The sequence below is a fragment of the Hyla sarda genome, chromosome 1 (assembly GCF_029499605.1).
Source record: "Hyla sarda isolate aHylSar1 chromosome 1, aHylSar1.hap1, whole genome shotgun sequence".
Lineage (NCBI taxonomy): Eukaryota > Metazoa > Chordata > Amphibia > Anura > Hylidae > Hyla > Hyla sarda.
Window position 1 is genome coordinate 544,786,314 of NC_079189.1, and position 27,353 is coordinate 544,813,666.

General features: G+C 42.3%; 1 protein-coding gene across 7 annotated transcripts in view; it reads left to right on the forward strand.

Moving 5' to 3' along the window:
* Window positions 1-27,353, forward strand: part of ERBIN (erbb2 interacting protein) — a 247,483-nt gene that overhangs the window by 187,097 nt on the left and 33,033 nt on the right. For all 7 annotated transcript variants that reach the window (XM_056541548.1, XM_056541546.1, XM_056541547.1 and 4 more), the window contains 11 exons: window positions 2,029-2,092; window positions 3,070-3,144; window positions 3,463-3,607; window positions 5,304-5,376; window positions 7,469-7,598; window positions 10,555-10,670; window positions 15,272-15,341; window positions 19,636-19,735; window positions 22,278-22,399; window positions 23,835-24,008; window positions 26,126-26,308. In XM_056541548.1, the coding sequence (XP_056397523.1) occupies window positions 2,029-2,092; window positions 3,070-3,144; window positions 3,463-3,607; window positions 5,304-5,376; window positions 7,469-7,598; window positions 10,555-10,670; window positions 15,272-15,341; window positions 19,636-19,735; window positions 22,278-22,399; window positions 23,835-24,008; window positions 26,126-26,308 (1,252 nt within the window). The remainder of the gene's footprint in view (window positions 1-2,028; window positions 2,093-3,069; window positions 3,145-3,462; window positions 3,608-5,303; window positions 5,377-7,468; window positions 7,599-10,554; window positions 10,671-15,271; window positions 15,342-19,635; window positions 19,736-22,277; window positions 22,400-23,834; window positions 24,009-26,125; window positions 26,309-27,353) is intronic.

The following is a 27,353-nucleotide window of genomic DNA, read 5'->3' on the forward strand; positions in this document are numbered from 1 at the left end:
TGTATATTAAAAATGTACTTTCTAAACTACTTCATTTCTATTCTTCCTTATTAAAAGATCTCTGCTTTCTGCCAGTGGGTAAAATTATTATCGTGTTCCCATTTGTTAACAGCTAAAAGAGACAGTAAGGGCATCAATTAAATGACTCACAAAGTATTTTGGAAAGTTACACAACATATCATTATGCAATGATTGAGTCTGATTTGCATTGGAGCTGAAAGTGAAGAGGGAATTCCCAATAAATCCCTGGTAGTTTCCCTTTCCCAGTATTCCCAAAATCTTACAACAGGAACTGGTGCTCAAGCCTTAAAGGGGTACTCTGCTGCCCTGCTTCCGGAGCTCAGCTCCACAGTGTCCGGAAGTTTATTGTTCCGAACGCTGTGTGCGGGCTTCCTTGTTCAGGGCCGCTCCTCGTGATGTCACGCCCGCCCCCTCATGACGTCACGCTCACCCCCTCAAGGAAAGTCTATGGGAAGGGGGCGGGTGTGACGTGACGAGGGGCGGCCCTGAACACGGAAGCCCGCACACAGCGTTCGGAACAATAAACTTCAGGATGCTGGGGAGCGGAGCTCCGGAAGCAGGGCAGCGGAGTACCCCTTTAAAGGAGTTGTCCAGTTTAGAAAACATATTTTCACATACCCAAATAGAGAATTCTGATAAAGCGGTGTCCCCTATTCTGAATCCGCTTCTCTATAAAGGCCAATAAAGTCAACAAAACCCGCCACGTTTCTTAAGTTTGGCCAAATGTCTTAATATCTTCCCTACTCTCCACCTACAAATTAAGTTGATGCAGAGAAGGGTCAAGCGTGTTGTATTTTAACCGCTTCATCTGATAAGCTTGCGCAAGAGCTGTCTGGCTATGCCTTACCACTCCCCTCCCTGTAGAGACCACATGATCCTTCGACCATGCCGAATGTTCTTGTGTATGGGGAGGCCAGGAGAGAGAACATTTGTTTAGCAGACAGTTTTTGAAAACGTATGGCCACCTTAAGCCAGAGTGGAGAAGGGTTATAAAGAGTGTACAATAAAGGACGGGATAGGACCTCCAGACAGAGACAGACAGCAATTTTATTTGAATGGGTAGTGTGTAATGCTTAAAGGGGTTATTCAGTGGGAGAGATCAGAACTTTGGCAGTAAACAGCATTTAACACCTGCTTTGCTCCAGCGTTGCCTCTGGTAATGCGTTCCGGTCCCTGGCTGCGATCCTCTTCCTTCCTGAAATTGTGATGCTTAGGCCCGGAGTGACATCAGGGCCCAGTGTCACATTGCCCCTCAGCCAATCACTGGCTGAGGCAGGACATCGCCGTGACCAGTGATTGGATGAGGGGCAGTGGGAAACTCTGGGTCCCAACTTGACAATTTTGGGAAGGAAGAGGATCACAGTAGGGGACTGGAGCGAGTCACCATAGGCACCGCAGGAGTGCAGAACAGAAGTAAAAGTATTTTTTTAAATGCTGTTAGCTGCTGGGACCCCCCTCCCCTCATACTGAATAACCTATTTAATTTCCCCTGTGGTGGCGCTATATGGAATTTTTAATACTTCGGGTTTCCAGCAGACTACAGCAAATACCTAGGCATTCCACCAGACACATTTTGTGATCAGCTTATTTTTAGAGTATCCTTCCAAAAAATAGGAATTTTCCAAAGAACAGAACATCTTCAGCTTACGTACTTTTTAAGCAACATTTCTAGACTTTTTGGTTTACCTACAATTCCCAACATGTTTCATCCCCAGCATAATGAACACATTAGAAAAGAGAAAATCAGGTGGAAGTTCAGATTCCCATTTTAATTCATTAGAGATTCCTAGTAACAGGCATCGTGAGTGCTGCTTGTTCCCTCACTCCATGATGGGTAGAAGGGGTACATAAAGATATATCTCCACCACAAGAGTTTTATTGGTCTGGCAATGCTATTCTACGGAGTTACCCTACTTGGTGTCAAGAGGATAAGAAATGTCATTCTAATATATGTACTGCTGTCACTACAAAAATATAACTTGCTTCTCTGACGCCTTCCTCTTTCAGAACTATGAATAGACTTACACAGCTTGAGAGACTGGATCTCGGAAGTAATGAATTCACAGAAGTGGTAAGCACTGCAAAAACTCCCTGCTCAAACTGGTGTCTTATGATTTTGTTATTCACATCTATGTATCTATATAGTGTCGGTTTGTCTATTATTTAATAATCTGACTTAAGTAGGATGGCCTCGACCAGACTATTTAGTTGGATTTTCTTCTTTTTTTGGTTACTCTTTACAGTAACGGTAATACAGTGTATAAAAGTTAAAAGTGACCCTGGTGTATATTTCACATGGCGCACAGCCCAGTCTTATCCTTTTTGACCTTCAGTTTACATGGCCAAACAGATCAATATTGCACTCAGGTCTGGAACTACCACTGAGGTCAGTCTGTTAATGGTCGGCAATAAAAGTTGTTTTTGCAGTCAGGCAAATGCACTTAGGCTGGATTCAGACTGAGAAATGTCTGGCTGGAATTTTTTTGCCCAGAGGTCCCGGGGACAGCTGGTGCTGACTGAATCACTTGGTACTAGGACTGCACAGACTTTGCCTTTCTCATAAATGACTATGTATTCTGCCGAAGGAATGAGAAAGATCATTCTTTCGATGGGGACAGTTCCGCTGCTGTGTGCATTGTGCAACAAAATTCTGTAGTGTGCACCTAGCTTTATCGTTTCACTTTCTACATTTAATTTTTTTTGTTTAAAGGTCATGTCAGTTGAAGAAGTGGATTTTATGGGTCTTGTTGAAATGAATGGGAGTGACCATTGATAGGAGTATTTACAGTAATATAGGAGTCTAAAGATGGCTTTATTAAATGCCTTTTTTGGCTTTAACCAATTGAGGGGTCTTCACTAAGGATCAACTCTTAGTTCTTCGTGGCCTTTTGGGACTTAGATGTAGTTCTTACATGACAGTATCTGTCCCATACAGCATACTTTAGTACTTTATGTTTATTTACTTGAGTGTACTTAAGTGTTATTTTTGTGGATTTAATCATTTTACATACCGTATATAATCCGTATATCATTTTCATTTTCTTTTAGCCTGAAGTACTTGAACAATTGAGTGGGTTAAAGGAATTCTGGATGGATGGCAATAGACTTACCTATATTCCAGGGGTATGTATGTGCCCTGACATAGCCACCTAGAATATAACGTATACTCGTATGACCTCAGCAAAATATGGTTTCTGTATTTTTAGAGCTCCTTTACAATTTTTATGCAGTCAGGACATTGTCTTTCACATTCTAAACCAACATGCAGGATGTAAACATTTTAGAAATGTAAAACCTCTCGAAGATCCAGTTCGGTTTCCGAGGACACATAACACAAAATCTTTGTTCAGAATGTGGAGATTGTTACATCTAAGCATGTGATATATTTACGGACACCGCTCATACGCTGCCTTACATAGTGTTTCCTTTCTCGTGCTACAGTTTCTTGGAAGTCTGAAACAACTGATATACTTAGATCTGTCAAAAAACAACATCGAAATGGTGGAAGACGGAATTTCGGGGTGCGAAAGCTTACAAGACCTGCTGCTGTCGAGCAATGCCATTCAACAGTTACCAGAATCTATTGGTTGGTATCTGTCTAGATCTCATGTGATCCTTCAATAGCAAAACAAAAGAATATCCAAGGCTGGGCAATGATTTTTGCCTCCCTAGGCGCAAGCTAATTTTGCCGCCCCTTGACCCTGCCCATTATCTCCGCCCTTGGACACGCCCCACCTTACTATTGGGGTGAAACACTGTAATAAGCCTCCTCCTCATGTAATCACCTTAATACTAGGGGGATACACTGTAACATACCTCCTCCTCATGTAAACTCCTTACTACTGGGGTGATACACTGTAACAAACCTCCTCTTCATGTAATCTCCTTACTACTGGGGTGATACACTGTAGCAAACCTCCTCCTCAGGTAATGCCCTTACTACTGGGATAACACACTGTAACTAACCCCCTCCTCATATAATCTCCTTACTACTGAGGTGACACACTGTAACAAACCTCCTCATATAATCTCCTTACTACTGGGTTGACACACGGTAACAAACCTCCTCCTCATGTAATCTCCTTACTACTGGGGTGACACACTGTAGCACACCTCCTCGTCATGTAATCTCCTTACTACTGTGGTGATACACTGTAACAAATCTCCTCCCCATGTAATCTCCTTACTACTGGGATAACACACTGTAACAAACCTCCTCCTCATGTAATCTCCTTACTACTGGGGTGACACACTGTAACAAACCTCCTCCTCATGTAATCTAATTACTACTGGGGTGATACACTGTAACAAACCTCCTCCTCATGTAATCGCCTTACTACTGGGGTGATACACTGTAACATACCTCCTCCTCATGTAATTAAGTCACTACTAGGGTGACACGATAGTGCTGGCTGGGTGGCCCCCCATCTTGCAGTGTGCAAAGTGGCGCCCCTCTATGAAGAGGGCGCTCTAGTCATCTGCCTATTTTGCCTTGTATTATTATTATTATCATTTTATTTATCTTAAGTTCATCTCTCTAGTACTATATGCCATACTCCTTCTATTTTATAATACAGATATTCGTATCCACTCTCTAATCCAGTGTTTCCAATCTAGGCTGCCTCCAGCTGTTGCAAAACTACAACTCCCAGCATGCCCAGACAGCCGATGGCTGTCTGGGCATGCTGGAAGTTGTAGTTTTGCAACAGCTGGAGGGCCACAGTTTGGAGACTATGCTGGGAGTTGTAGTTTAGCAGCTATGCTGGGAGTTGTAGTTTAGCAATAGCTGGAGGCACCCTGGTTGGGAAACCCTGCTTTAATCGAAGGCGTTCATTCCGACATGTAACACAAGAATTTGACCTTATGCAGAATTCTCTCATTCAGCACCCTGAAGCATTCTTTCCTGTACTCCTTTGCAACATGACAACTCCATATGTTTAAAATTGAATAAAGATGTTTGCTATGGGGATTTTCTTCTTCTCTGGAGAGTTCCTAAAATGGACAGCAGAGGTCAGCAGAGAGCACTGTGGTCATGACATCAGAGGATATGAATGTCTTTTTTGGATTTCTCTGTAGTATACAGCCCCTAAAAAGTACTGGAAGGATTACGATTTTTTAATAGAAGTGATTTACAAATCTGTTTAACTTTCTGGCACCAGTTGATTAAAAAAAAAAAAAAAAATTTAAACGGGAGTACCCCTTTAAGTAAAAATAACCCAGAAAAATTGTAGGTTTGCTGTACATAAATGATTGAATGAATCTGCTTTTCTTTTCGTCTCTAGGTGCCCTGAAAAAATTGACAACTCTGAAAATAGATGAAAACCAGCTCATGTATTTACCAGACACCATAGGGGGGTAAGTTTAGGCTATACTACATAGACACTTTCCCAAAAATATGTTTTTTTCCCCCAAACAGAGCCTGTTCCCTGAAGAGAAATGTTCCCAAGCAGCTGATGAGAAATGCTAAATCAGCAAAGCCACTGTGGTTGGCTGAGATGCGCACACCCACCCCATACTATTGGTTGTTGGGGCATGCTGGGAGTTGTAGTTTTGCGAGATGTGGATGGCGAAAGTTTAGGGAGCTATGCGCAGTGATCTGCAAACTGTGGGTCTCCAGATGTTTCAAAACAACAACTTCCAGCATGTCCAGACAGCAAACGGCTGTCTGAACATGCTGGGAGTTGTAGTTTTGCAACAGCTGGAGGTCAACAATTTAGAGACCACTGCCCTAAGGGTATGGCCACACATGACAGAAATGCTAAATCATGTGGATTTTCCACTGTACATTTTGGTGCAAGAAGACGTTGAAAAGAAATGTTCCCCTGACAGCTGCCAGAGCGAGCATAGATATCGGGGACATGATAAAGAACATATCCTGCTGCTGGTTGTCTGAAGGGGAAGGTGGGAGGGAGGCTGTAGAGCATTGTTCCCCTGATCTCTCGCGGCCAGGGTGAGCATAGAGATCGGGGAAGTGAACATAGAGATCGGGGAAGTGAACATAGAGATCGGGGACATGATAAAGGACATATCCTGCTGCTGTGCTGCTGGTTGTCTGAAGGGGAAGGAGGGAGGGAGGGTGTAGAGAATTGTTCCCCTGATCTGTCTGCTCGTGTAGGGTTTGCAGAGAACTGTGTCCAGGCACAGCAAGGCTGCAAAATAGTGAGCAGAGAGAGACTGCACTCCCCCCCCCCCCCCCCCCCCCAACAACCAATAATATGGGGCGGGTGTGCCAATCACAGTGGCTTTCCTGACTCAGCATTTCTCATCAGCTGCTTGGGAACATTTCTCTTCAGGGAACCGTTTTCTTCACTACACCCCCAGATGATGCTGGGTTCCCATTACATTTTCCCCCATACGGGAGTGCACACGGCAGGGGAGAGCTAAAATCTTGCGCTCCCATATGCCTTTCTATGCGCTCCCGTATGTAATTCATTTCAATGAGACGACCGCAGTGAAACATTTTTAGGTCCGGTTGTAAAAGCGCATACGGGGCAAAAATGAGCCAACCGAACGTTTCACTGCGGTCGGCTCATTGAAATGAATGGCATACGGAAGCGAATAAAAAGGCATATGGGAGCGCAAGCTTTTAGCTCTCCCCTGCCGTATTCACTCCCGTATGGGGGAAAACGTAATGGGAACCCAGCCTCTGTTGTGTTGCCCATTAAAGGGATACTCCTCCCCTAGACATAGGATAGGGGATAAGATGTCAAGGGGCAGAGTACCCCTTTAAGATGACATGTATAGCTGATAAACAGTTTGTATGACCGCTTCCCTGTGATGTTTGCAAATGACAGGAGGACATAGGACAGCAATTTGTTAGTTAGTGTGGCTTTAGCGGGAAAGGAGGATGACTTGTTGTTGTGTGCCACAATTTTTGAGAAAAGTAAGCCAACCAATAGGTGATCTAAGCACAGTAGTTACCTTGCACCAGGTGCTGGCAACCCACGCTATGCTACTTCCAAATATGCCCCACATTTATCTATACAGCATTAGCCAGTGTAATACATTTATCACATTTTAGAGGTCTCCCCTCTGTACCTTATCATATGTGAAACCAGACCATTTTCGGATCCCCTACCACTTATGAATGTACATAAAATGATGTGCTTTAGTTTCATCTGCATTGAGCAATTCCCCGGTTGTTGCTTTTGGAAATAGATGAATAGAGTAAATACAGTGGATACTTATTTTAGTCAACTCTTCTTACAAGGCAGTTTAATTAGGAGTATACAGAATTAGGTTTTCTCCTAGGTTTAGTGAACCTGTAATGGTGATAGGTAATAACGTATAGAAAAGGCGATCAGCTCATTGAAGCTCCTATCCCCAGATGATTTTCATCCATTAGATTCTGATCTCATACAGCTGTACAGTTCTCTGAAGTTTATATAGAAGCTTTCTAAAACATTGTATACGTTATTATTTAAATAGCGACATCTTCTCCCTCCAGGCTGGTTTCCCTTGAAGAGCTGGATTGCAGTTTCAATGAGATTGAAGCTTTACCTTCCTCAATCGGGCAATTTTCTCAGATACGGACGTTTGCTGCTGATCATAACTTCTTAATACAGCTTCCCCCAGAGGTGCCATGACTGTTTTATTCATCATGCAATGTGTGAATTGCTTTAGAATCAATTTCACTAGGACTGTAAGCGAGTAAACCGTGACTTTCTAAAGATTTCTAGCTTGCAGCTCTTCTTCACAGATTAATCAGTTTTGTCTGGCAGGATTCTTAGTCTACCGAATCGGCGCCTTTAATTCTTAGTGGCAGTTTGTTGGTTAACACACATGACCTGTAAGTTTACTAGTATAGGGTTTGCATTACTTATATAGCAGTAATGCTTCTTAACATTTTGGGATGCAACAGAGCTGTAGTTGATCTGAAAATAATATTGAGAATAATAATTTGGGATGGGTATAATAGTGCTCATTAAAATTGCCCCCAAGCAATGTTTTATTATGACAATTGCACCTGTGAGATGTATGGTTTAACCATTTGGTGGGTCTTTAGATTTCCTTATGGCTCCATATGTGCCAATGATGAGACCTCATTACTCTCCAATGCATTATGGTCCTAAGCACACACAGCACATTTTTCAAAATTTTAAGAAAATCTCTATCTATGGAAACTGAAACTTAAGTTTAAAAAAAACGTTTCATGTGTCATAGAAATGTGTCAAAAATTTGATTGGTGAGAGTGCGAGTGGCTGAGACCCTCACAGATCACGAAAAAATGGAATGAGGAGAAATGCTCACCTGAGAGCTGGCTTTCCCCACTGATTTTTTGCGTAGCCCTACTTTTGCAAGCAAATTGGTTTAAGCCATTTTTTTATCATTCATTTAATTGATTGTTGGGGATATCCGCAACAGACCCCAAGAATCTAAACTTCTGACATGTTTGTATAACACTTCAAAAGTTTCTTTGTGTATATAGAAAAGTAATGAGTGTTTAGTATACTTGATGTATTTATTGCTAACGGTTTAAAAAATAAAATTTATCTCACATTGGGGCAAATTTTCTGCTGAACTGTGCAGAGTTTGACAACATACCATATATACTCGAGTATAAGCCGAGTTTTTCAGCACGATTTTTCGTGCTGAAAACGCCCCCCTTGGCTTATACTCGAGTAAACTCTCCGCCTGTCAATCCCTTCATCAGTGGTCTTCAACCTGCGGACCTCCAGATGTTGCAAAACTACAACTCCCAGCAAGCCCGGACAGCCATCGGCTGTCCGGGCATGCTGGGAGTTGTAGTTTTGCAACATCTGGAGGTCCGCAGGTTGAAGACCACTGTTGAAGGGATTGACAGCCGGTGATGATGATGACGGGGGTCTGGATGATTACATGGGGGGGATGATGTATTTCCCACCCTAGGCTTATAGTCGAGTCAATAACTTTTCCTGGGTTTTTGGGGTAAAATTAGGGGCCTTGGCTTATATTTGGGTCAGCTTATACTCGAGTATATACGGTATCTCTTGTATTTGTCATCACTGTGATCGTGGGGGTCTGACATCTGGAACATTTACTGGGAATGAAGGTGAAGGTGGGGGTGACTGCAGTTCTCTGCATAATTGCGTGGCTTTAAGTGCCATTGGGGAGGATAAAACAAAGAAGGGGCCACACTACTGAATCAGTGCTGCAGGCCTTTCTGTTTTAGGATCAGTAAGGGCCCTTGAGGTCAGACCCCCACCAATAATAAAGTGATATAATAGCCATCACTTTAAATGATGGAAAAAACCCTTTAGCGTGTGGCCTACGTGATGGGCTTCGTGAAAAGGTTGACACACATCATATCAAACTGTTAGACAACAACTTTTCATTTTCATTACAACATACACATGCAAACTCTGATTTTGCCAGCTTGTTTCTAAGGAAAACAAAAGAATGGGGCACTGAAATTTACACCCGATCCTTCTCTTCCTCAGTAGGCTGGTCTGCCAAAATCAGAACCATTATTGATTTTTTCCAAAATGTGTTCGGGGGCCTTAAATGAAAAGACAGTTTGTGCCTGTGATGTAATAATGGTAGTGGTGACTACATCATCTTTATTGACTATATTTATTTGTGTTCTGTCTAGAAGGCATGTGAATATCAGATGGTACATCTTGTGCCAGTGCAACTGTATCGGCGTAAAAGCTTTCAAATGTGTTCTGGTTGTCAAACTGTAATTCCTGCCCTCACTTAGCACAACCAGATCTTATTTCATGTGCATGCTGTGCAGTTTAAAGGGGTATTCCAGGAAAAAACTTTTTTTTTTATATATCAACTGGCTCCAGAAAGTTAAACAGATTTGTAAATTACTTCTATTAAAAAATCTTAATCCTTTCAGTACTTATGCGGTTCTGAAGTTAAGGTTGTTCTTTTCTGTCTAAATAATCTCTGATGACACGTGTCTCTGGAAAAGCCCAGTTTAGAAGAGGTTTGCTATGGGGATTTGCTTCTAAACTGGGCGGTTCCCGAGACTGGTGTAACCAGAGAGCACAGAGACAGAAAAGAACAACCTTAACTTCAGAAGCTCATAAGTACTGAAAGGATTAAGATTTTTTAATAGAAGTAATTTACAAATCTGTTTAACTTTCTGGAGCCAGTTGATATATATAAAAAAAAACGTTTTTCCCTGGAATACCCCTTTAACCTGTTTCTAGCAGTCTGTGGTTCCCTGCACAGAAATAATTGTGTAAACTAAGGTTATAAAGGGGCTACACCATGATCTTATGTGTTGTGTCTTCCTTCTAAAGTGAATGTATCATTAAAAAAATGGATTTGTTAAAAGCTGTTTAATAAAGAAAATTTAATGCTGAAAAATTCAACTCCACTTTTAGCCACAGGCTGTGTCTGGTATTGCAGCTCAGCCCAATTCGCTTATATGGGGATGAACTGCAATACCAGAGATAGACCATGTCCTTATGGCAATAGGCTGCAAAAAACGGCTTATACCATATATATTGGCAAAAATGGCTTATTCCATATATTTTTTTTTTATGAAAATGTTAATTTGTGTCAATTTGTAACTTGATTTTTTCCTCCCTAATTTAACAGATTGGACACTGGAGAAGTGCCACTGTATTGTTCCTACATTCTAACAAATTGGAGTGTCTCCCAGAAGAGATGGGAGATATGCAGAAACTGAAGGTCATAAATCTAAGTGACAACAGGTGAGTGATAGTTACATAGTTACATAGTTAGTATGGTTGAAAAAAGACATACGTCCATCAAGTCCAACCAGGGAATTGGAGGGAAGGGTGTAAGGGGATAAGGGGAAGGGATGTAGTTTAATAATTCTGCATAAGCATTAATGTTATTTTGTTTCAGGAATGTATCTAACCCTGTTTTAAAGCTATTAATTGTTCCTGCTGTGACCAGTTCCTGAGGTAGACTATTCCATAAATTCACAGTCCTCACGGTAAAGGCGGCGTGAATTTATGGAACGGTCTACCTCAGGATGTACTTAACTAGATGAAGGGGTATGTTCACACATTTAGGTTTTTAGATGGAGTTTTTGACATAGTCAAAAGTTTTTTTTTTAAAGCAACAAATACCGTTTTAATTCATGCCATCTCTGAGCTGGACTAGATTTCAGGTTTACCTTATTTCTGGCATAAATAATAGTAAACCTACCAGGCTGTGGGTGACAATGCTCATCCTACTAAACTCCATTCTCTAAAATAAAATCCTGAGTGAGACATAGAATGAGCAATTTTTGTACTTTAGAATACAAGTCTTAGAAAATGTGCTTCCTCTGTGTTTTCAACCTAATGTTGTCTTACTCAAGTGGGAGTACTATGTGATTCTTGTAGACATACCTAAACCTAACATTCTAATCTCCGCTTGCTCTCCAGCAGCTGTGGCATTCAAGCATGCATACCATAGCACCAATCACACATGTCCATTTATGTATACACCAGAACTACATACACATATATAGTATATCATATCATACCACAGTTTGTTGCCCTAGGTGCTCTTCCACATCCACATTCCTATCACACGCCACACTATGTATGAAGGTGAAATGACATAAAGGAGACAACCCTTAAGGTATGCCCTCCTAAGGTGTTCTGACATCACAGCTATACCTTTATGAGTCACTATGTAAAAGCGGTTGCCTCCTTTATGAATCCGTCCTGCATGCCAGGGTACGTTCACACAAGCCTAAACCACTGTGAAAATTCTTCTGCAGAATTTCTGCTGCAAAATATGTTGCTACCCTTTGGTTTCAAGGGTCTGCAGTAAATCTGCTGCAGAATTTGTGCAGTGGAAAATCTTCAGCAGATGATAAACATATGAATGTACCCTGTGACTACATTTTGCCTGCATCAGTTAGTACGGGGAGGGCCAGGAGCTAGATTCACCAGTTAAGAAATACAATATTAAACAATATATCAAGAATACATGCCAGTTACTCTAAAATGGGCAAAAGCTAGATAACCCACTAAGTATACTGTTTGTACCCTTACCAGACTAAATGAATACTAAATGGTCATCTGTCTTCTGACAAATTGAACGGAATCGGTCATCAGCATCACTTGCACTAAACTATTGGTATAGGTTTGGAGTGCGGAAGACGCTGATGACGATGGTACATACCGCTTTCCAATGCGTGCCTCTTTTCCGTTTTTCTTAATATGCTAATAAAGGAGCTTGGTGCAACAGGTAGTGCCCAAGTCCCGGATGCACAGTGACGTTCGTCTCGAATCTACATTGTAAACACCTCCTCCTGTGTGCTTAGCCTTTCCAGCTTGATCTCCACAAGAGATATAAAGTGAAGTTATACAGCAGAGGAGAAGGGTCTAGATGCAGAGTGGAGCTCCATTCTGCAGCAAAGGAGTCTCAGCACAGGGGAGGAGGCATTTACTATGAAAATTCAAGCCAGGTGTTACCATGCACCCAGGGCATGGGTACTACCTACATGTCTCAAGCTCCTTCATTAGCATATTAAGAAAAATGGAAATATTGGCGAAAAGGAGGAATGCATCAGAAAATGTTAAGTACTATTATCATCAGTGTCACCTGCACTAAAAGCCTATAACAATAGGTTAGTGGGAGTGATGCTGATGACAGATGCCCTTTAAACTTGTCATACATGTTAGCTATGAGGAAAGATTAGAATTCAATGTGTTTAGTCTTGAGAAGGGATATGATAAATGTATGTAAGTATATAAATGGCCCTCCGTCTGTAGAAAAAAAGATTATCTTAAGGGGTGACAAGCCTTCTAATCTTTACCATAAGAACTGTGAATTTATGGAACAGGCTACTTCAGGAACTGGTCACAGCAGGAGGGCTTCAAAACAGGGCTAGATACATTACTAGAACAATAAAACATACATTTTTATGCAGAAATTAAAATCACATCACTTCTCCTTCATCCAAACCATACCCCTTCTCTTCAATTCCTTGGTTTAACTTGATGGACATATGTCTTTTTTTTTCAACAGTACGAACTACACTGCTGAAAATTATAAAGGGAACACTAAGATAACACATCCTTGATCTGAATGAATGAACTAATCGTATGAAATACTTTTGTCTTCACATAGTTGAATGTCAGCACCCCACCACCAACAGACTCAGACACTGAGGCTATCTCCCGAGTAACTCATTACACCTGCTGTGCCTAAGCTTTTCTTTGTTTGAACTATATTTACATAGTTGAATGTGCTGACAACAAAATCACACAAAAATTATCAATGGAAATCAAATTTATCAACCCATGGAGGTCTGGATATGGAGTCACACTCAAAATCAAAGTGGAAAACCACATTACAGGCTGATCCAACTTTGATTTAATGTCCTTAAAACAAGTCAAAATGAGACTCAGTAGTGTGTGTGGCCTCCACGTGCCCGTATGACCTCCCTACAAAGTCTGGGCATGCTCCTGATGAGGTGGCAGATGGTCTCATGAGGGATGTCCTCCCAGACCTGGACTAAAGCATCCACCAACTCCTGGACAGTCTGTGGTGCAACATGGCATTGGTGGATAGAGTGAGAAATGATGTCCCAGGTGTGCTCAATCAGATTCAGGTCTGGGGAACGGGCAGGCCAGGCCAGGCCATAGCATCAATGCCTTCCTCTTGCAGGAACTGCTGACACACTTCAGTCACATGAGATCTAGCATTGTCTTGCATTAGGAGGAACCCAGGGCCAACCGCAACAGGGGTCTGGGGATCTCAATACCTAATGGCAGTCAGGCTACCTCTGGCAAGCACATGGAGGGCTGTGCGGCCCCCAAAGAAACCCCACACAGCCCACACCACTACTGACCCACCACCAAACCGGTCATGCTGGAGGATGTTGCAGGCAGCAGAACATTATCCACGGCGTTTCCAGACTCTGTCACATGTGCTCATTGTGAACCTGCTTTCATCTGTGAAGAGCACAGGGCACCAGTGGAAAATTTGCCAATCTTGGTGTTCTCTTGCAAATGCCAAGCGTCCTGCACATTATTGGGCTATAAGCACAACCCCCACATGTGGACGCCGGACCCTCATACCACCCTCATGGAGTCTGTTTCTGACTGTTTGAGTGGACACATGCACATTTGTGGCCTGCTGGAGGTCATTTTGCAGGGTTCTGGCAGTGCTCCTCCTTGCACAAAGCAGTGGTAGGGGTCCTGCTGCTGGGTTGTTGCCCTCCTACAGCCTCCTCCACATCTCCTGATATACTGGCCTGTCTCCTGGTAGCGTCTCCATGCTCTGGACACTACGCTGACAGACAGCAAACCTTCTTGCCACAGCTCGCATTGATGTGCCATATTGGATGAACTGCACTACCTCAGCCACTTGTGTGGAGTGTAGACTCAGTCTCATGCTACCACAAGAGTGAAAGCACCGCCAGCATTCAAAAGTGACCAAAACATCAGCCAGGAAGCATAGGAACTGATAAGTGGTCTGTAGTCACCACCTGCAGAACCACTCCTTTATTGGGGCATCTTGCTAATTGCCTATTATTTCCACCTGTTTTCTGTTCCATTTGCACAACATCATGTGAAATTGATAGTCAATCAGTGTTGCTTCCTGAGTGGACAGTGTGATTTCACAGAAGTGTGATTGACATGGAGTTACAGTGTGTTGTTTAAGTGTTCCCTTGATTTTTTTTGAGTAGTGTATATGACTATGTAAGTCCATATGGTGCTGTGCTGTTGGGGCAGCTATAGAGTTATATAAAAGGGTATGTTCACATGAAACTGAAATGCTGCAGATTTCTTGCAGTATTGCTGCAGATTTACCCAGTTGACTTCCATTGGAAAGTCAAAATCCACATAAAATCTACACCATTTCACTCCAGTGTGAACATATCCTAATGGTGCCATATGGTTTTCAATATGCCCAAGCCTTCTCTCCTTTGACATCGGGGTACAGTTGAATGGCCTCTATACACATTAGAGTCAAATGAACCCTAGATCGTATTTGATAAATTTGCATCTTAATTCTATGAAAGTGTGAAAAATAGTTAGACATATACTGTATGTTTTATTGGTGACTCTACCGAAATCTGTTGTGTGCACTGACAAATTTGTCTATGGCCACTTTTAACCATCTTTTCTAGTTTAGGCGCAACGCTGATAATGTCAGATGATTAGGATTGTCCCCAGTCATCTGACATTATATATGTGTATATATAATATAATGTATTGGAAGTACAGTAATTGCTTGGGTAATATGCTTGAACCTTGATCTGTTCACCACAAAACGTCACCACAAATGCCACAAAAATAAATCTTTTTGTCAACGTTATCCATTTTTCTTTTATCCACAGACTAAAGAATTTGCCCTTTAGCTTCACAAGACTGCAGCAACTCACAGCAATGTGGTTGTCAGATAATCAGGTGGGGATTACACTTTCCCTGGAAATGACCTTTTCCCACTATGCTTTCTCTGTGTCCCCAATGTCTAATGAAATCTAGAGCGTCACATCTAAATGACAGGACTCTGCGAGAGAAGGAGAACTGTGTGTCGGGGAGGTTTATTTGGAATGCATTGTGTGCGCTGACAGTAGGAGGTTATGCACTTATGCACATGAGAGCACAATCCTGTTGTTTGTTCTCGATACATTGTGTTCTCTCGAAAACCATTTTCTCCACTGTAATGAAAGATTTATTAATGTGTTCACACCTTCCAAATAATTACATAATGCAGACAGGTCCGGGCCCCCATCCGGGTGCTGGCAGAGCCAGATTTCAATTGTTAATCATTATCAAAGGGATTTACTTGCGGGTTGGAAATATTATGTCAGATGCAATGCTGACCTACAATTCTGTACATCAAACTACATAAGCAAGACATTTGTTTTATGATGTTCTGAACAGGCTATTTACAAGTAGTTTTTCATGGCGGCACTTCAGTTTCTCTTAGCCTCTGTTCACATCTGTGTTTCTAGAAAGCACGATACAGTACCAGGTTTATTGCATGATACACTCCCCAGCCCCTGAAAGATCCTTGTAATGTGGTCCATCAGGTTAATCTGTGCACAAAGCAGTTATTCTGGTATCTTACATTCTTAGGGTTACACACAGTGCACCCACAGCATATTTGATGCTGCGGATGCTCTGCTGGCAGGCACAGAGTGACGGCAGAGCAAGCTCCCTGCTCCCTTTAGCTCTGTGTGTCCGCACAGTGGTGGATTTCCCGCTGACAGTCACAAACTGAGACACACAGCTACCCGTCTGCAGCTGGAAGCTCGCTCTGCAGTCATTCTGTTCCTGCCGGCAGCGCATCCATGGTGTCATATCTGCTGTGGATGCTCTGTGTGTGACCCTACCCTTAATGTGTAATTGTCCTTTCAAACCACTTTATATAAATCAATAGTAGACGCAAATATGCAAACTTCTGTAATGTATCTTGTCTTGAAAAAAAAAATATCCTCCTCTACTTAGAAGGCTCCTCCTCTACTTAGAAGGCTCCTCCTCACCTCCTCCCACTTCTTATCTGTCATTGTTAGTCTTCAAGGAAATGTGTTATCTAGATTTTTTTTAATTTATTTGAGCCAGTTACAGAAACATGAAGTTGTTTTTCTTCTTTTTATTTATTTATTTTTTTAAATATGTCTCTATTTTCTGTTTGTATTTTCTTTATTTCATTTATTGTACATTATTATGTTGGCTTCTATCTTGCCTGAGCTGTTTCTAACAGCATTTAGACACATGCTTTACCGCAGGACCATAGACATCAATAAATAGTTGCTGTCCCATTGGAGATGTTACCATTTCAGAGATCGTTCTTCAGGGAGGGGAGGCTGAGCTGTGCTTTGAATTGTGTTGGATCCAGTGTTATGATGTCATCTTTCACTGTGCTCCTGTCTGTGTTGATATGGAGAAAATGCTGGGAAATTATCTGTACAGAATAGGAAGTCTCCATGTAGTTTTATGTCTAAAGTGGAAACTGCCAGATTTAGGATTATTTTTAAATATAGATGGGAATTTTTCATTTTAGCAGAGTGAAGCAGCTTTACGGAGATCAAAGTACACTGCCCATAGAAAGAAGTCTACAAAAATGGTAGTTCAGGGGGGGTGAGCGATGAGGAGAGAAAGTGTAGGGAGAAACCGTCAGACTCTGCAGGTTTGTTTCACAGAAGGTTCTGGATTCAGAGTTTAGACTGCTCAAGTCCTGATTTATAATGTCCTCCATGCTGCTGCTGCTACTTCTGGGGGATTACTTAAGAGAGGTACAGAAGCAAGGTCTCCTGTTTTTATGTATACTTATTGTATAGGAGCCATAACATGCTAGTCCACTAAGTTCAAAGAAAGCTGACACAGAGGTGAGCTTTCAAAGGGGAAACCAGGGGGAAATATGTTGTATACAAGTACTATAAGGGCCTGAAATAGTAATATTCCTCCTATATACTCACCGGAAAGCTTATCCTAAAGAGTTACCTAAAATGACTTACATGTTATACAATGTGCAAGAATCTAGTTTGCCGTGTACAATTGACCTTAAATTGGCATTTTCAAATTTAAAACGTGCCTATTCTTAACATGTTGCACTTGTGAAAACCATGTGGCCACTAACTGTATCGCCAAACCACTATAATTTGAGGTAATTTACTGCTGCTTGTGAGCCCAACCTTACAGCCTTTGTGTTATTTTTGCAATCATAATACAATGAATTTACTGACTGCACTAAATATAAGCTCTTTATAGATAAAGATAAAATAGTAGGGTAGTACATGACCTCCATCTTTCTTGTTGGGCTTGGGCTTTCATACTATACTGTTGCTCCGTTAAAAGACCTTTTACAAAGTTCCGTTAGAAAACCCTTAAAAACGGCCATTAAAAAATCCCATTCAAGTCTATGGGATTTTTTGATTATTTTTTATAGCCTGTTATGACTAACGGCCGTTATTTTTAATGGCACAAAAGACGATGGATGCACTAATTTTTGTCCTGTCAAAAATAACGGTGGAATAACAGCCGTTAAAATTTTAACATTGATGTCTATGGCAAACTGATGATACTTTAAAGGGGTACTCTGGTGGAAAACATTTATATATATTTTTTTAAATCAACTGGTGCCAGAAAGTTAAACAGATTTGTAAATTCTTCTATTAATCCCTTAAGGATGCAGGGCGTACTCATACCCCCCGTTTCCAAGTCCTTAAGGACTGAGGGCGTACAGGTACGCTCTGCGTTTCTCCGGTCCCCGCAGCTCGCCGTGCAGGGACCAGACCAGGATGCCTGCTGAAATCTTTCCCCCCCACCCCTGGCCGATCTGCGGCGATTCCGGGTCATACAGGTCTCCGGTTACCTAGAAAATAAAGGGGATCAGGGATGTCCAAGACACCCCCCCCCCCCCCTGAAGGGATAGGAGGGAGGTGCTCCTATCCCTGCTATTGGTCAGTCAGAAGCGACCGACCAATAGCAGATCGGGGGCGGGGGGGTTAAAGTTCGGTTCCCCCGTTCTGCCCACCCATGGTAGTGAGGGCAAAATGGGGGAACTGTGGTGTGACCGGTGGCAGCAGACGGCGATCCTCTCCCTGGTGCAGCGACCCTGCTGACTACGGAAGTCGGTGACAGTGGTCTCTAAAATGTAGACCTCCAGATGTTGCAAAACTACAACTCCCAGCATGCCCAGACAGCTGTTTGCTGTGTGGACTTGCTGGATTTTGTAGTTTTGCAACAGCTGGAGGGCTACCGTTTGGAGATCACTGTGCGGTGGTTTCTAAACCGTGTCCCTCTAAATCTTACAAAACTACAACTCCCACCATGCATGAACAGTTTTGAAGTGAATCCGAAATATCCCCCATGTAGGCTTCATTCATTCACCACCGCAGCCCGACATGTCCCCGCTGCTGCCCTGCTCCTAGCGCAATCAGAGCGCCCCGCTGGGGACCTGTCTATTCTCTGCTGCTCATCTCCATACCCCACAAATATGAACAGCAGAGAATAGACATTTCCCAGCGGTGTGCTGATTGCGCTAGGAGCAGGGCAGCAGTGGGGACATGTCGGGCGGCGGTGAATGAATAAAGCCTACATACGGGATGTCTGATTCATTCATTCACCAGCGCGGTCCTGCTGTTGCCCTGCTCCAAGAAGATGAGGAGCAGGCAGTGGGAGGGGAAATAAGGACACTGGGGGGGATAAGAAGTTATTAAAACTCCCCTGTTTAATAACTTCTGATCGCATCAGGTCTCAGAAGTGAGACCCAGTGCGATCAATCCCTCAGCCCCTCTACTACAACCCCCCCCCCCCCCCCCCCCCATGATGGGTGTAGTAATACAAACATTAATGTAGCCTCCCCAGCCACCGGCAGACTCCCGCAGTCAGGAACTACTACTCCCATCATGGAAACAAGTCTGTTCCATGATGGGAGTAGTAGTAGTCCCGTCTGCGGGAATCTGTAGGCAGAGGTGTTAAAACGGCCATAAAATAACAGACTATAACGGTACATGACGGATGTTATGACGGTCTTAAAGGATGAATATGCCTGTTATTTTGACAGACGTTATTCAGCCGTTAGCACCAGTTATGGTCCGGTATCTTTACTTTGTTTGCAGGACCTTTTGTAGCACAAACACGGCTGTTAAAAAGAAGGGGCAAGATGGTAGTGTGAAAGAAGCCTTAGTTAGGACTGTAATGATTACACATTATTATGGGTAAGGTCCTGATCTTGTTTGTTCATTTTCAGTCCAAGCCGCTCATCCCACTGCAGAAGGAGACCGATCCAGACACACAGAAAACCGTCTTAACTAACTATATGTTCCCGCAACAGCCAAGGACTGATGACAGTAAGAGAACAGTGTTTCTTGTCTGTTTCCATAATATTATTATTGCAATCGCTCCATTTACAGTGATTTGATTCTGTATTTTTTAAGGATTATTTATACATTTATAGTTATGGAATTGCATATTAATTAATTAATATAGTAATTTTAAAGAGTTTTCCCACCAATAACACTTATCCCCTATGTGGTATTGGTGACACAGCTTCTTTGATATTTCAGAAACTCTATTAGTTACATACCCTGATAAAATGTTTCTCTTGAATGTCCATCTGCTGGATTCCGCAGTGATCAGCTGTATTCTGTAGGTGTGTGGTTGGGGTGCGGGTTACCCCAGCATGTGCTCACTTTTCCAACAATGTCAGACAGTACACAGTTCCCATTGCAATCAATAGACTTTATGTGTAATGCCTTCATATAAATATATACACAAACACTTTCTAGCTTTTCTCTGCCCTGTGGTCCAAACACCATATGTATTCGTGTATTTACACCAGAGAAAAATAATAGCTCTGCTTCAGTACAAGGGTTGGTGTGGATATTGTTCCATGGGCTGGACCTGTTGTTCTCGCAGGCCATGCTCCAGAAGTCAGAGAATTGTGCTTTGTGCTTGGATAACAATCTGCTGGATTTGGTCTCCCCGTCACCACTGAATGGAATTTTAGATGTTTACTTTGCAGATTAATCATTCTCCTGCAGATGGACAAAAGGCAATGGAGCGGCCTTCTCTTTTGTCATTTGTATTTTGACTTCTTCACAGAACAGGTGCACAGTTTCCACTGAGACTGCACTACTGTATATTTATCCGCCTGATGATTATTTTTGTCTAACAGGAATTTAGAGAATGTACTAGTGTTACATTTGCATAATGCGCCCTTTGTGACTGTAGTTACGGTTTATAACTCAATATTCAAATATATACACAATTTGTAGCATATACATTAGAAAATGTACAGCAAAACCTGCTAAGGTCAGATTCATGTGTTTCTGTGATCCACCAGAATTGCCATCCGGTGTGCAGTTCCTGGTGTGATGAAGTTGTGACATGGCAGTAAAATGTGAGACATGAGTTACGCATTGGCGTTGGAGTCGATGTCATTGCTATCTGCAGGATTCTATGCAATGTGTATCACGGTATATAAAAGCAGACTGCATGCATCTATATAATAATACAGGATATCCTATAGGACCCACTGTGGCTCAAGGGAATTACAAGTCGCTGCATGTACACTCCACGTGCAGATAGATAAGAGAACTACGAACTGACTCGAATATAGCCTGAAACTGCATAGAATCCTGCAGAAAGCCATGACAGGGACTCCAAACGTGCGTTACGTGTGTCTCCCAGTTTACTGCGAATTCAAAAACAGACATGGTTGCACATCGGCAACATGCACCTTGATCTAATGCTTTTCAGCAACATTAATTAAGCTAACAGGTCGTTAGTGTACTTTATGATCATGAATTGCAAGTTCACTAGCCACGTCATAGCCACCTGTAAGTAGTGGGTCCCTAGAATCCCTAGCATAAAATAGCGCAGCACTGATTGGCGACCACCACCGCCCAAACACCAGTGCCCACGGGAAGAACAACCCAACTGGCAGAGCAGCCCCAATGCCACTCAAACAGACACAGTGCCGGGGCAGCAACGGATGCCAAACCGCACCGCACCAGAGGGAACAGATGTAAAAATATTTTCACCATGAGACTGGGAGGCTGCCAGGAGGAATAGGGCCCTAATGCAGCTTCCTGCAAATTATATAGGCCTGGGCTGAGGGGGAGGTGCAAAGTGCAGACCAAGCAAAAAAAAAAAAGGGTATAGAAAACACAATGGGGGAGAATTATCAAAACCTGTGCAGAGAAAAAGCTGCCCAGTTGCCCATAGCAACCAATCAGCTCGCTTCTTTCATTTTTAACAAGGCCTCTGCAAAATGAAAGAAGCGATCTGATTGGTTGCTGTGCGCCACTGGTGAACTTTTCCTCTGGACAGGTTTTGATCAATTTCCCCCAATGTTAATTCAACTTGAGAAATAACAGACATGGCCGCACATCCACAACATGCACCTTGATCTAATGCTTCTGAGCAACATTTTACTGCCACCTCGAATAAACTTTATCACACCAGCTCAAAAGAAGTTGCATGCACACAGTGCATATACACGTGGACAGTGGCATACACACAGTGGTGGTCTGATAGGTCTAGACCTGCATCCCCACACCTATGCAGTATCCACACCTCTCCTGGGTCCTGCTGCCGCACTGTTTCCAATTGTCAAAAAGTGGCTTTGGCGCACACAGGCTTGTGTTGCCCACAGAAAAAAGGAATGTACCCCTGTGTGTTGGGCACTTCACCATATTTATAAGCAATTTGCTTTTAGTTTTAGTTAGCTTCCCATCTCTTTATGTAAAAATTGTTTCATATTTTTTTTATATTTATGACTACAAAAAATATTTTGTGCTCCTAAACCTGGCACCTGATTTAGTTCATATAACAATCATGTGGTTTGGGCATTATTGTAATGGGGGTGTCTTTTTGTTTTTTGCACAGTTATATTCTCTTCAGACAATGAGAGCTTTAACCCATCATTGTGGGAGGAGCAGAGGAAACAGCGCGCTCAAGTTGCCTTCGAGTGTGATGATGACAAGGATGAACGGGACATTCCAGCCCGGGTCAGTATGCTCCAACCTAAGCTTGTGGAAGCAGAAATACTGTGTCCATTTTATTGTATTAAATAGAAGTAAGACATGTTTACTGAAAGCTACGGAGACGTGTCCTTTATGATGTTTACTCTTAAAGCAAAGGTAATATCTATTATTTACACCAAATATTCAACTTCCAGAAACAAAAGTTACACAACTCATATTCTGTTAAATCTTGACATACGTGGTGCTATCCAGACACCCTCAAGAATTTGGGCACATCTTGAGTATCCAGATTGCACAGGATCATTAGGACACTATGGTCAGGGTGGGATGAAGTCTGATTTAAAGATATAGAGCAGTCATTATTAAGTGTATCTGTCAAGCAACTTTACTGACAAATGAATTAATCTCTTTGTAGATTAGAATCAACATTGTTTTAGATGTCTAATTCTAAGGCTCTGTTGACACTGGCATTGCCTGTCCTATGAGGTTTCTTGTATTTTTGCCAAAGAGAATAGTGCAATCGGCAACACTATTCCTGCCATCAAAAATACCTGAATGTTGAATCTACTGAAATCTAATTGAAACTTGAAGGGGATACATCAGGACTCTGTATCTGTTCAAAAATGGCCCCAGCATAATAGCTGTCCTGGCTCCAGTATAAACAGAAGCCGTGATGCTAGTGTGAACAGTGCCTTAGAAAGGTCAATCCTTAAGATTGTCCATGCATGACAATGCTTTTCTTGGTATGAAATCTTGGCATCTCTATCAATTTGACAATATATACCTGTGCTGAATGTGCTAAGATTTCAGTTTCTAACCTTAAAGGGGTTATCCAGGATTATAAAGAAAAAAAAAAAAAAACTGCACCTCACCTGTCCTCAGGTTGTGTGAGGTATTGCAGGTCAGTTCCATTGAAGGTATAGGAATCAAGTTGTAATACCATAGAATATCTGGGGCAGGTATGGCAGTATTTTTGGAAGAAATTGGCTCTGTTTTTTCTCGAGTCCGGAGCCTTCTCCATACACTCCTCTGAGCGCCGGCGTGCTTGTCAGGGGCTTTCATGTCCGGCCTTGCTTGCTTGAAGCAGGGCTAAGGGCCTGAGAAATTCACCTGCTCAGCACCCGGAACTGCATGACCTAGGCATCGGGCGATAGGAATTCCAGATCCCTGAGCTTCTAACAGTTCATGCTACTGTTCTTGTTCCACATGCCTCGGAAATTAGAGTTATACAGAGGTAAAATAGGACCACATGAAATTCTGCGGGTGTGCTCTCACAACTCCATACAACATTACTGTATTTTCATTTTTAGTGCCAGCATAGTCTGCAGCCCTGTACCAGAATGTAATCTCTCCATCTGCCTTGTTTTAAGTTTTTTGTTTTTTTTTAGATCTTGTGCTGTGCGCACTAAGTATTTTGATGTGGAATCAATGTGGATTCCTTTTTTTCTTTTCAATTCAGGAAGGTAATCTGAAGAGATATCCAACACCGTACCCCGATGAGTTGAAAAACATGGTGAAAACTGTGCAGACCATAGTGCACCGATTAAAAGATGAAGAAAAGGCTGAGGAAGCCAATAGAGAAGTGAAGCAAAATGAAGCCCAGCAACAGCACACGAAAGACACAGGAGTTAAGGTTAAACATTTTCTGAAAACTGTTGTCTACTTTACTTACAACAATCTACGTAGAAATAGTCTGTTGCCAGTGGATTAAAAAAAAAAAATAAAAAAAAAATATATATATATATATATATATATACATACATACAGTGGTCCCTCAACATACGATGGTAATCCGTTCCAAGTGGACCATCGTTTGTTGAATCCATCGTGTGTTGAGGGATCCGTGCAATGTAAAGTATAGGACAGTGGTCTATAACCTGCGGACCTCCAGATGTTGCAAAACTACAACACCCAGCATGCCCGGACAGCCAACGGCTGTCCGGGCATGCTGGGAGTTGTAGTTTTGCAACATCTGGAGGTCTGCAGGTTGAAGACCACTGGTATTGGAGGTTATACTCGCGTTTCCCCGCCGCTCCGGACCGTTACCGCTCGTCACTGCTGCCCTGGATGTCGCCTTCCATCGCTGTCGCCGCATCCCCGGGGTGTCCCCGACGCTCCGGCAAGGCCTCTGCATCCTCGCTCTCCGTCGCCGCCATCACGTTGCTACGCACGCCGCTCCTATCGGATGACGAGACGGCGTACGCCACGACGTAATGACGACGATGGAGAGCGCAGACGATGCAGGGGATCCCAAAGAGGACGCTCCGGAGCCCCGAGGACAGGTAAGTGATCGTCAGCGGACCACACGGGGCACCGTAAACGGCGATCCGGTGGCAGCTGAAGCAGTCTGCGCTGCCGGATAGCCGTCAGCTATGGCCCGACATACAAAAGCATCTTATGTTGATGCTGCCTTCAACATGCGATGGCCTCTGAGAGGCCATCGTATGTTGAAATGATCGTATGTCGGGGCCATCGTAGGTCGGGGGTCACTGTGTGTATATATATAAATTAGTGCAGCTGCCCAGGGTAATTAGACAGATCCCAGCTCTCATTTTTAGAGACATCTGGTTGGTTGCTGTAGGCAATTTCTCTACTTTTCATTTGTACCGTGGTGTCTTCACCATACACTCTCTGCCCAGTCCAGTGCTTCATTCTTTTACCAAAATAGGAACCAGGTGACCAATGGGTACAAGGGCGGAGGATGTACTGATCTGCGTGGGTAGAGGGGGAGAGGCTTTCTTGTTACTGTATGTTCCAAAGACTAGAAGAGAGGCCCATCAACAACAATGCCCATCTCTTCTATAATTCCATGTGATAGGGTGCATTAGGCACTTACCTATTTTTCATCCAGGGGCCTCCACCAATCTTTATCATACCCTGAATTTATAACTTTGAGGACATTTTCTTTTATTACATCTGTGACATAAAAAACAACTTTGTTATTTAGTATTTCATTTGCTTGTTTAAGTTGTATGAAGATCCTGGAGTAGTTGACTGAGTGCGATCATTCAGCACTGTTTATTTAAACACTTTAAAGTAATGTTTTATTTAAAAAAAAAAAAAAAAAAAAATACCCCTAATGGGTAAGATTTTTTTTGCATAAGTATAGATGGACTGGCCAGTAACCCTAGGCCCACATATTTAGAAGTCATACTGTGGATCTGTAGACACTGGCCCTCATTTACTATTCTAAACCCGACCTCTTTTGTCTGTTTTTTTTGGCGCATCTTTGTCTGCGCCATGTCGCAGACATCGTGCGCCAGTCTGCGACACTATGCGACATTTTTTCCCGACGGACCCGATGTGGATTCTCCCAAACCCGAAAAAGGGGCGTTACCCGACATTTCTGAGCTTTCCCACGTATTTATTAAGGTTTCCAACCCGAATTTGTTGAATTGTTGTGGATTTTTTCCCGACAGCTCAGAGGAGTTGGAAACCAAAACCTACAAAACCCACGTGCGACAAACAGGATGCGACATAATAATAAATACCAGGGGAAAAAAGCAGTCGGGTAAGAAAGCAAGATAGACTTACAACCCGATTTTCTTAGTAAATGAGGGCCACTGTGTGTGATGCCTTATGGTCTATCCACAGTGCACAATATTCTCCTATATGGTTTATTGCTATACTAATGTAAGTAAGTCTTGTATATGGGAATACCTTTTGTAATACTCCATGTGATATTACGTTCTTTATGATTTTAATAGTCATAATGGAAATTTTGATTTGTTCCATTTTGGGTAAACCTAGGTTACAGAACCTGTCCCAGCTAAAAATGATGTAGAAGAAAAAGAAAATAGTATTGTGGGGAACTGTATTCAGAAACCTTATGAGCCAGAACCTCAGAACACAATAGGAAACTCGCAACCAACTAATCTCACGAAAAACCTCTGGAATGCAAAAACTGTTGTCAACCATGACGAGACACTAGAGGTATGTGTACTGTGATGGGCACGACTGTCATGGTGAGTCAGCCGCTCTAATACCATACAATCAGTGCCTAATAGGTTAGGGATATAAATCATGGATTATGTATAGATAGATATATCGCACATGTATATTATTCCAGATAACTACCCCAAGGCCACAACTCTGAAAAGAGAACAATAAATTGTTCCTTATCAATGTGAATTTGTAGGTGGAATTCAAACAGAAGCTGCATGGTTTGAAAGGCATAAAATGTATGCCATAAAGTGGACTTTTTTTGTGTTTTGTACCATGAACTGCTACGTGTTAAGAAGATTTAGAATATAATATTGAGTTGTTTTTTTGTTTAGAAGGTACTGGATTACCACTTTTGTACGTTAAATCAGTTGTGAGTCAGTTAACAAAAATGACACAGGCTTCCGCAGATGACTTGGGGACAGTCATTCTAAAAAATTCTACTAATTCCTAATTAGTTGTTTAGAGGTTCCCAGGATGATCGCTCAGCCATGAGTCACCTACTTTACCTATATAACTGGGAAATAATGAAATATTTGATTACTTCTAACACAGGCTCATTGTAATGCGCTTTGAACTTGCCTTTCATCCTGTTTGACTGAGCACACAGCATGCCTGAGGGCCACGGTGTCACATTACAACGAATTCTCATCAAAGGAGACAATAATTGTTTAAATTCATTTTGGAAAACCGTTTTTAAGCTGTTTAATTGTAAATTGCAGCTGTTAACTTACTATGGACATTCTTATTGCATATGTAAGTGCTCTTATTACAATGATGGGAATGTTGTGCTAACTACAAAATGTGGCCCACCGAGTCTTCCTCCGGGTCCGAAGGGGGTAAAGTTTCTCCTTACAGTGTGCCAGAAGGTGTGTGGAGTCTTATAGACCATGCAATGGTTTATTGAGAAATAATATGCAAAGTATATTGGTGGCATCATCCCTACAAATCAAAGCTTAAAGGGGTACTCCGGTGAAAAATATTTATTTTAATCAACTGGTGCCAGAAAGTTAAACAGATTTGTAAATTACTTCTA